At 38.3% G+C, this 11,746-nt stretch overlaps 1 protein-coding gene across 4 annotated transcripts in view; it reads left to right on the forward strand.

Moving 5' to 3' along the window:
- Positions 1–11,746, forward strand: part of LOC149261214 (cationic amino acid transporter 9, chloroplastic-like) — a 158,711-nt gene that overhangs the window by 107,659 nt on the left and 39,306 nt on the right. For 2 of the 4 annotated variants that reach the window (XM_089421890.1, XM_089421893.1), the window contains exon 2: positions 8,157–8,506. In XM_089421890.1, the coding sequence (XP_089278016.1) occupies positions 8,157–8,506 (350 nt within the window). Of the gene's footprint in view, positions 1–8,093; positions 8,507–11,746 lie in introns of all 4 variants that reach the window. The other 2 variants (XM_089421888.1, XM_089421884.1) reach the window with 1 other exon arrangement.

Here is an 11,746-nt window from a genome sequence, read left to right on the forward strand (position 1 = left end):
GAGGAAATTCGAATTTCACTTTTAATTTCCTTTTAATTAACTCAAAAATGATTATTTTGAGTTAATTGTCGTAAAAATTTGACGTTGACTTAACTACTATGGCCCAAGGGTTCAAAATATCTTGAAATTTTCAATATTCCCTTGGCTAGGGACCTCTAAAAATTAAAAACTTTAAAACCCATGAATTTTAAATGTTAGAGAATTTAATTTTTCCTAGAACCTAAACTAATTAAATTTCTGGATTTAGCATTTTAATTTATTTTAGCCATAAATTTTAATTAATTGACTCATGAGGAGATTATTAATTTTTCCAACCCTCTAATATTTAGCCATGCTGTCTAACTATGAGGGACCATGCACTAAATATTTTTTTACATGAAATATTACATTTCTAACCCATGAAGGAGGAAAACCGTTCATTATAGACCCTCAATAATTACCCATTTCTGTGACACAAAATATGATCTAGTAGACTAAGTGACTTGTAATAAAATAATCTAACCAAATAGTTAGAATTATTCCTAAATCACTTTTATTGAGACTCGATAAATAACTCTATGACTCATTTAAAATCCTAACGACAAAATCCACCCTAGCTTTGGGGTGAGGCTGGAGGGAAAAAACTCTGCTGATCATCCGTGTTTAGAAACACACATGAATTGGTGAGACTAAAACCTCTTAGGATAGAAATCATCATCAGAAGAATAAATTTACCTAGGTTGTTACATATATTTGTTTTACTATGATCATTTACATTACAAAATGCATAATGGGTTTACAAAACTCCAGTGTACATATAACTAATAATGGTGAATCTGTGGATCATCTGAGTGCTCAGACATGATGGAAATCCATGCGCGAAAAGATGTATAGCTATGGGCTAGTTGACATGGAGTGGTCAACACCATACAATTCCGTACTACTAGTTTTAAAACCTAAAAATCACTCGATTGACCCGAAAAGCTTTTGGTTCTCCACTGTGCTACGATGGCGATCCGTCAATCCTTCATTGCCAACAGTAGTCCCTCCAATCTTCACACTCTCACAGTGCCAGGGCTCGATAACCTCGCTTTGATACCATATAAAGAAAATACGAGCATAGAGAAAGCCAAGAAATAACTCGAAAGACTTCTTTGTATTTGGTGTACTTAATAAGAGAGGAAACACTTTCTTATATAGGTTACATTAACATTGAGTCAATCCACTTTATGAATGTGGGATTGATCAATAAGACATAAAGCAAAAATATAACATAAAGTTAAATGTCTAACTCTAATTTATTATTGACCATTATTACATAATTTGATAAGAACATGGTTGAAAAGGTACTTTGAGAAGGGCATTTGGAGTTCTTTGATTTGGAGATGATTTGGCTTGCCTTGGAGAGTACATTGGACATTCTTCCTTACCTTGAAGAATGTGAAATGATGTCTCGTGAAGCACAAAATCATTGTGAATTTTGACATTGCCACAAGGAATGATAGCCATAGCCAAAGAGGTGTGCATACATGAGGGAAATGGTCCATGTGGGGAATAAATATAGGTGCACACTAGTACAGTAATAAGATAGGTGTTTCCACCTTTACATAGTGTGATCACCTTTACAGGGTTAATACAACAAGTGCTCTTTTAAGCCATGTGTCCTAATAGATCCACCACCATGATGCTGGAATACCAACCCAGGACATAACAATGTCCATCCAGGCAAGGAGTTACCAGCCACCAAGAATTAGCAAAGCCATAAAACCAAACACCATGAAGACGAACTAAGAAGACTGGTCATCACTATCCACATAGGGGGAACTAGGGTACAATTTTTCACTTCATGCCACATGGCCTGCAGGGCCACAGATTGCACAAATTTGGACTTACAAATGACTTGGTCTGTTGTCAGAATTTTTTTGGTATGCCTGCTGAAAGAGGGGTAACAATACCCACCCACTCAAACTCAAACTTAGGAAAAAGTAAATTCATACCCAAGGAAATCCCACAGACGCAGAGTTCACTTCCACAACAAATGCATCATCTAACCACATTAACGCTATAAGAGAAGGGGGCAAACACAGGTTTGCAGCTCGAGATTTTGTCCTCCTGGCTGCGTCAGATCTATGGTTAAAGTGGATATATATATATATCCACTTTAACCATATATCTGTTATATATATATAACAGATATATGGTTAAAGTGGATATATATATATATATATATATATAACCCATCAATTATTGAGTATGCCCCCCGCGCACATCCAAGAGGACCATGTAAAACAACCTTTTGAGTGATACAATATTACAAAATACAACATCATCACATAAAAGTCACTAGGAAACCCCAACAATCATGAAACATCTATCACTTAACAACCTAATAACCCCTTGGGGTTTTAGAGCCATCATCCATGAATAAGATGTAGTACATACAATAACCATACCATAATGAGATAGCATGCTCCATGACCAGCAGATATGTAACCAAGGAGTGATGAACAAGGAAAGCACATGTGAGAAGATCACTAAGCAAGCCAACACAATCATCCAATGAGGGAGAAGTGAGACTCCCTCAAACCAAAGACCTCCATCAAATGATTTGATGCCATGAAGAGAAAGGGCTCCATGAAAATGTATCACCACAAGTCAACCCAATACCTATAAAGAAACCGGAAGCAAATCTCCATCAATGTTATGAAAATCACAATGTGGAACCTCATACAATATGAGGTGTAACATTACCAAACTGGTCCAACTCGCCCGAGTCCATGCCTATTAGGCCAAGTCGATATTGATTTCGCACCCTGTATTGATTCTGGTTCGAATTCTTTTACAATTTTGTTTTCAAATCTTAGTATAATCCTTTTACAATTATCTTGGAGCCAGTTTCCTGAATGGATCTAATCAGAGAGATGGATCCTTGGTGAAACTTGTGTTGTGTCCTGTCATATGTGTGAGGCTAGTTATGAGTTCAAACCTAACAAGTCAATATAAATGCCATTTAACAATTGGAAACAAAGAGAAGAGAACATCAAAGTCAAGCTCCAGTCTATAAAAGGAGTCAGGACCCTAAAATACATTTATAGAATGCTATTGAATCATCTTCAATCTCTGTTGATCTATGTTTGTTTATCATTGTATAAATTATTCTGATTCATGTATGCATTTTTCAAAACTCTATTGTTGATGAATTCCCCAATTCCAAATTAGCAATGTCTACAATTCCTGCACCTAACTTGATCTGCCACCAACTTCCTCGTCAAAAATCAGACCATGGTAAGCAGATTCTGCACTCTGGAATCTAACCTTTAATCCTTGATAGGTAAAACTGAAAACACCAATGAATGAGTCCATGGTAAACAGATTGTGCACTCTGGGTTCTAGATTCAAGCCTAAAAACCTAGATGGCTAAAACTTAAGATACCAGTCAATCAGACTGTGTTAAGCAGATTCTGCACTTTGGATTATAACCTAAAAATGTAGATAGCTAAAACTGAAAACACCAATCAATGAGACCATGGTAAACAGATTTTTCACTCTCGAACCTAAAACCCTAGATAGCTAAAACTGAAAACACCAGTCAATCAGACCATGGTAAGCACCTAAAACCCTAGATAGCTAAAACTGAAAACACCAGTCAATCAGACCATGGTAAGCAGATTCTGCTCTCTGGAATATTACCTAAAAACCTAGATAGCTAAAACTGAAAACACCAATCAAAATTCAAGCTGCAGAGTACTTTAACCTACAATCAATATACGTGGGCCATTTAGAGCCTCTTTGATTATGTATTTTTGTAAGATATGTACTGAACTCAGTGCCATTTTGATATCTTCACCATTATATGGTATATACATGGGCAGACTCCACATATTTTGTCTCTAATGGTTTGGAATTATTTAAAATTTTAAAATTTGATTTATTTTTAAGTAAACTGAGTCATAAAATTTAAACCTCTCCAATTCCAAACTGAGTCTGAGTTGAGTCCAAGCAGACCCTTGACCGATTCCAAGTCTTAAACATTGATTCCATCAACTCTGACACTTTCAGCTGGACACACTGCAAAGTACCAAGAAATTATTGATAGATGTTTTTCCCAAGAAGCCAGCCATGTAAGACACTCATTATATTATTCAAGGTCTGATCCATGTTCATGTAGTGGGTGGATGGACCAAACATATACTGAATATCTATCTGGAATCTGATTAATCATACACATCGGATCATACATATATCTATAACTGATTTGGTATGAGGTGATTTTAAAGGGTGGATAAGATGAAAGGATGATCATGTGTCACCTGATTTGGGAAAACAGCCTTTTGAGCTTACATATAATATATCAGATAGGTCCACGGACCATCTAATAACTGAAGAAGAGGGAGGTCTGGACGGATGGTTGGGAGTATTTGATCTCATGATGTTGGCAATCAGAGCTTCAGTTGGGGCAGGCATATTTGTCGTTACAGGCACTGTTGCCTGTGATGTAGGCCCAGTTAGGATGTTCTCTGTGTGGTGTGTATATGTTCTTAATTAAGTATACAACAGTGTCAATTATTTTCTCTACAACTATAATGGAGGTAGGCAATTTTTCTCTATCAAATCCTCTATGGAATGCAAGAAACTCCAAATGGCACCTACACATTCACTATTTGGGTTTCCATCACACAGCCATGTGGGAGTATCAAACTCTTGTTTGCCTGTTGCTTTCCTCTCCAATGCTGCTGTTCAGGTCTGACAATGTGGGGAATTTATGAATTAGTTCTAATTTTTTTTGTATTTATTGAGAATGTTAGTATGAATCTCTTTTTGACTTTCAAGTAGCTTTTACCAGCTTATAATAGAGCTATTTGACTGCCCTCATCTTTCTCTCCTCCTCGAGCACCAAGAGCCAGTCTCGCTGAAAAAATAAATTATAGAAAATATATAAGTTCTTCCATCTAGTGTTACAATAATTTGTTTGATATTCTACATGCTAAAGGAAGGCAGACACCAAGTGAGGGTGGGAACATCCCTGTGCGAATCGTGAGTTTGTTTTCTAGTTATAGTCAGGTTAAGGTATAAGTCATAAATTTCTTTTGGCAGTTTTATTGTATTCTTGTACATAACAACTGTGAACTAGAAAATAGTGGAGGTAGCAGCCAACACCTTTAGATCGAATCAAAGCAGCACGCCAGCTGGGGGCAATTCCTGGGTTCAATCCCTAGATGGTATCAAAGCCAGATAGGCTGAAGGTGACTGCAGTTATTGAGCCAAATTGTGGCTTAGGGGAGCGTGGGGGAGGGTGGGTGTGTTGTTGGAATAAGCAATCCACAGTGCACACCTTTAGATAAAACCATTAAGGGTACCTTTTATGAACGGTTTTATCTCAGTGGTAGAGCAGCCCATCGGCTGGGGGCAAATTGTTGAGTTTTCAACATAGTATGGGAGGCAGGTATAGTCAAGGCATCTAGGCAGCCTTAGCCAGGTGTGGTTTGTGGGGTGGGTGGGGGGTTGTTGATGGTGCTGGCTGTGAAAGAACATCTACCTTAGTTCAGGGGCAGTACCTTGGTGCATTTTCTAGTGTCTCCAGTTTTCCTTATAAAATCCACTGCATATTGAGTTCTGTTTCAGCATTTTGGATAAAACTAGCAATCTTCAAAGTGGTTTGGTGCATAGTAACAACTTTGGAAGAGACAGGATGCAAATATATTCATAATTAATGCTATATTTCCATGAACCCCAGTGCTGGTCTATGTTTTGGTTGTTTCACAAAACAGAAAACATAAATGCACTGAAATTCCTAACTTTAAAAACAACTTGCACAGTGGAAAATACACCAGCAATTAGATCATACACAGAACACACAATTTAATGCTGAAAACTGAAATCTTATCAGTCCTTTAACAATAAATACAAGGGCTCCCGAACCAGGGAAAGTGGCCCTTTACAATCCCTGTACAAAAATGCCAAAATACAAGACAATTGTCCCTTGTCTTCCTGGGCTGTGGCTGAGTCCTTCCAGCTCTCAACTGCCCCTCAACACACACTATCCAGCTGTTCCTTTAGTGGACTGTCCACACCACCTTCCCTTGGTTGTGGCACTTGCTCAAACTTGCGCAACCCTTTACACCTGCTGTAGCTGTCCTTGCTCCAGCATTCACCACAGAACCTTACCAGCTCTCAACTAGCCCTAGGCTCATTCCTTCAAGCCCCGGCCTCCTTAGTATTTCTTGTGTGGGCTACCCAGGGCTTTTCCAGCCCTCTTAAACCCTTGGTCTGCGGTCTGTTATCACAGAGAAACCACAAGGTTATAGCCTGTTTACCTGCATAGGAGACACGGTAACCTGTCCAGCCTCCCGGCCTCCCTTTACTAGCTGCAGACTGCTCTTCCCAGGCTGCGGATGGTCCCTTCTAGTCTGCGGTCACCCCATAGGTCCTTGGCCTCTTGTTCCACAGACCTTGACCCCCTTACCTCTTCTATTGATTGTCACAAGGCCTGCGGCTAGGGCACAGCCTTCAGCCCTGCCTTTTTCTTATGCGATCTTCTGCCTTACAAAGGCTCTAAACTCATCAACAGCAATCCTGGTAGCCTTCTTTTCCCAACTCCAACTGAGCCTGCACAGAGGCTCAGATGGCTTCCTTTTTCTGCAATTTCCTTCCAGCAGTCACCAAAACAGCCAGCGGTTACTCTAGACAAGATTTGGCCTATCCTTTGGCCTCTTATCTCCTGTAGCTCAGGCACTTCCTTTAGCCCAGCCTTGATCTTTTCACCCTTTAGCATCATCCTTCTTGCCTTAGGAGATTCAAAAACCTTGGCCCTTTTCAGATAGAAAAGATGCCCTAAAAGAAAACCTTGCTGCCTTTAATGCAGGTCTGCGATTTTCCATCAAGAAGAATGCTACATTATTCTCATCTCCATAATTGTCTTTCAGCCTCTCCATTGTCTTTTGATTTATATTTTTCGACAGGGTGCAATGCCATGGGTCTATCTCATGGGCCATCAGAATACCATGGGTTTAATCCCAGACACTCATAAAATCTCATCTTATGAGCGTTTATCTCTCATAAGCCTGGTGCCAAGGGCAAGTGAGAGTACCTCCCGATGCTACTAAATTTCAACATTTCAAGGCAGCAAAAGTAGAGAATGCAGTTGGCATTCAACATTCAATAGCCTGGAGTAGCTAGAATCGTTGTGAGAAGAAACTTTCTTCTATATTTTTGTTTTTTGGAAAATAAATAGGAACGAGTCATATTCAATAGCCAAAGGTTGCGTCCATCAGTTTGCGGTCTTGTGGTAAGTGGGGTAACTTACCACGAAGATTAAGCAGGTTCAAATCCCAGTGGGTGTGGCCCACCCAATAAAGTGCAGTGTTAAAATGGATAAGGGATCACTTTCGCGAGGTTGTTGAAACTGTTCTACATTATATGTATTGTGGAGTTATATAGTCCCCTTGTCTAAATGAAGATGTTTCACTAACTAAAAGAAAGCCAAAGGACATGATTCATTGAAAGCGTTCTGAACGATATGCATGAAGAGCAGTGTATTTGAAACTTGCATGTGTTCCTTGTAGATAAGATAAAATAAGATAATTTTATTAATGTCCTCGGGTGACCACAAGAGTGGGTCAATGCGACTAAAAGATACATCCGGTGTAGACACAAGACATGTGGGAGTCCAAATGTGACTCCATTGTAACTCCAAAGCTAAAAATAATAAAATCTGACTAAAATAAATGTTGAACATTCAGGAAGAAGTGAAGCAAAATATTATGGATGCAAAGAAGGCGTTTTGAAGTAGAATGAGGGACAAGGAGAAAGGACAAAGAAACAGAGCAATTTCAACCTCTTTTCTTTGATGAGAATTGAGTTTAAAGCTTAATGAAATGAACTGCATCAGTCATGTATAAAATGGTTTCATTATTGTACCAATGTCATAATCTTGTGATCAAATATTCAAATCCATAGTAATAAGTTCTTTAACTTCCCAACAATTTTTGTTGCAATGCTGTGGTTTTACATAAGATGTTTTAGAAATGCAAAATAAAATTTATTCTTAATTTTACATATCTGGGAATTACAGGTTTTGTCCAATGATGTGATTATGTGCATATTAAAAAATGCAGGTGTGACAATTAGTTTCATACTAGCTGGAGCAGCTTGTGTGCTTAATGCCTTGTGCTATGCAGAACTCTCATCACGTTTTCCTGCACTTGTTGGAGGAGCATATCTATATGCATATTCAGCTTCCAATGAGCTAACTGCATTTCTCGTTTTTGGTCAACTGATGCTTGACTATCATATGGGTGCTGCTAGCATAGCACGTAGCTTGGCAGGTTATTTGGTGACAGTTTTGGAACTCTTCCCTTTTATAAAGAATCATCTGCCTAAATGGCTTGGTTCTGGCGGCATGGAGCTTTTTGGGGGCTTTTTGTCAATCAATGTTTTGGCTCCAATATTGCTGATAGTGTTAACCCTTGTGCTGTGTCAAGGTGTAAGAGAGTCGTCCATTGTGAATGGCATCATGACTGTGATGAAGGTAATCTTTTCTATTTCGTCTTTAACATTATCCTTAATATAATGCCTCTTCTTTCTTGATAGTTAATGGTACGTCTATACATTCCTAATTTTGACTACTTTGCAAGCTGTCTGAGCATTTTTGACATTTGGGAGTCAATGAAGAGAAGAAATTTCTTGGTGTGAAAAAGAAAGCGGCATTCCTCTTTTTAATTATTATTTCACAGTATATATGAAACCTTTAGCAGCAAGAATTTGGATACTAATGTAAATCTATTTACTTAACCCAAGTTCCAATATTCAGCTTTTGTTTTCATTATTAACATCAACATTGACATCATCGTCTAAACTGCCAACAATTTTGGGTCCATTTTAGAATAGAAGATGCCTTGGGTTGGGAGGCCTCCTTTTCAGGTCTCAATAAATTTGTCGACAGCCTGAAAGTATGAAGGAAAGAGTTCTTCAATTGCTCTAACAAGGAGATGAACTAAAACATTTTTCTAATGTTGAAAAGTTTTGTAACTAGTGTATTTCCTTCATGTTCTTTGCTGCAAGAATGGTAAACATGCCCTACGTTATATTTCTTTTTGAAGTATAAGTAACATGTACATGTCCTTGCAGATTTTTTGTTTATCATATCAAATCTTGTTTTCTAGAGCATCGATACGTCAGGCTAATTTTTTATTTAAATCACGTTTCGTCACCTTATTTTTATCAAACCATGAAAAATGAATTTGATGTAATCACAGGGGTGCTGTTTTTTTGAGAAGAAAACTGATATGGAAGTTAGATTCCGTTAAACATCCAACATAACTATTTTAGCTTCAGTTTTGAGTTACATAATTTTGTAGTAAAGGTAGTTTACTTCTATATGTATATTCAACATTTGAATCTGCTGACTTCATCTCTGATGTATTCTGATCATGTGATTGAGAGCCTGTCAACTTCGAGAGTAGTCCATGATATCCTCTGAAGGATTCACTAGCCTTTTGAGATTCAATATTTGCAGGATAGAATTCATTATGAAAGGCATGTGATCGCAATAACTGAATGCTTTTCTAAGCCTTAGTCATGAGCATAGTAAATTTTATAACTACAAACCGCATGCTAAACATATAAGACTGACTCAACACCATTTTAGATGTGCTTTACTGAATGGGGTTCTAGCAGCAACCTTGTTATAGAGTATTCATATTTTTAGAGGAGACATTGGAGAACTTTCGTAAGAATTGTTGTTTGAAAGCCATATGATAAGTTCTCAACCATGTATGGCTGTACCTAATCATTAGTCATGTTTTTCTCAGTTTGACGCAAATGCAGTGAATTGTAGCCTGTAGGAAATGTTCCCACTCTTGAAAATTACAAAATGTATAAATTGAATGGCAAATTGTAAGTTCAGATATATATACTTTTTGTAAAATTAGAGAGACCGTAAAAAATAAGAAGAGATTCAACTGATGTACTCCTGTATCATTGATTAGATATGGCATTTCAGTCTAAAAAGAACACAGTCAAGGACAAATTCTTCATACATTTTCTCTCCCAGATATGCTGATTCCGCCGTTTGCTACAGGAATATTAAGCAAGTGTCACTGGTCAAGGACGAATTCTTCAGACATTTCTTTCCCAGATCTGCTGATTCGGCATTCTAGTTGCCTCAGGAATTTCCTTCTAAACCTGTCATAGAGTCTGCAATTATTTCAAGAGGTTTGGTATGCCAAATCTCAAAACAAACCACCCGAAATAGCCTCAAGGATATACATTGAGAACCTTCAGATTGCTTCAGAAAATGGCACTGTTCTGTCGCAGAAGGATTTGCACGAGAATCAGAGAATTTCCGCTTGTCTTCCTCAGATAGATCTTGGTTGCCTCGAGAGTTCAATTCGCTTGCTTTAGGAGGTCCTGGCTGCCTCAGAAATTTCGTTTTTCTACGTCAGGTGCATTCTTCTGGCTTCTGGAGGTCTTGTCTGCCTCAGAAAATTTTGTTTTCTGCCTCAGGTTCGTTTTACTAGCTTCAGAGGAATTGCAGCCTGCTTCACAAGGATTTTATTAGCCTCGGAAAACTTTAATCTTGGGTTTGCCACAGATTCTTTCCACAAAAATACCTCACTGCTCCTTCAGATAGAAAAATCCCTATTGCTAGAACAAAAAAAAAGTGACTAGGTATGGTGGGATCATCTCCACCGAAACTAGTCCAAGAGAAGTGGGGTCTTAAAACCCTGAGAGTCTCAAGCTCAAAGAGAACCAGAGACAGATGATCCAATCCAATGATGTTTCAAATGAATCTAATTATAGATTTCCTTGAGGGGATTATTCTCCTTAATTAATTGAGTGAGATTCACACCAAACCCCAACGTTGGCCTTTTTTGCCCAGCTGCCCCAAAACTTGCCATCTGATGCCCAAACATTGGGTATTTTGGGGTTTTCCCCTTTATCGAGGACTATAGGCTATGGGGATCGATAGGTTACTTCGTCCCTTGGGCCAATTAATCCCTCTGGGACATTACAGTCCCCCCTTCCCGACATTGCTTGTTCCAAGTAATAACAAATTTGGGTGCTGCAACTTATTCTCATCAATCCTTGAACATGAAAATTTGCCTTCAAATTTCACAGTTACCATTCCAAACATACCAGCAGTGCGAATTGTCATTTTGTTCATTAGAGGTTGCATTCCACTACCTGTGCCCATATCTTCATTAGTTACTTGAAAGTGGTGATCCTTATATGCTTCAAATTCTGCACTCCCATGAGGCACAAACTTCACTGGTTCCAATCTGCGAAATTGATGCTACCAGCATACAATCCAATCAATTTGTCCATTAGAGATTTCAGCAATGTACGAAATGCGTCTTTCTCTTTGTTCTGTAGCAGTGAAATGACCCATTATGTCTTCAGTTAGACTTCCACCTTGCTCCACAATTTTCCAAGAAAATCCCCCAACAGATATTCCATGAAGTTTCTACCTAACCACCTCCCAAAGTGGTTCAGGATGCAGAAAAACAAGGAAAGTTGGTCCATAATATAGATAGCAGTCATTATGCATTTGGACAGTATATGATATGAGGAGATAATATATGTTCCTCATGACCTCAAGGAGTGATCTATCTTAATCTGACAACTGATGCAAAGGTCTATTTTCAGATGAGGTTACTTTGCGTCCTTCATTATACACAATATTGGAGTAACACCTGGGAGAGAAACTTGTCAGTAGTGAACCCACCATATTCTGCATTGTACACTTAAATTTGCTAGCATATAAGCT

This window comes from Pinus tabuliformis, chromosome 6 (assembly GCF_031772625.1).
Source record: "Pinus tabuliformis cultivar Carrire ecotype Pingquan chromosome 6, CPIR1, whole genome shotgun sequence".
In the NCBI taxonomy this organism is placed as follows: domain Eukaryota; kingdom Viridiplantae; phylum Streptophyta; class Pinopsida; order Pinales; family Pinaceae; genus Pinus; species Pinus tabuliformis.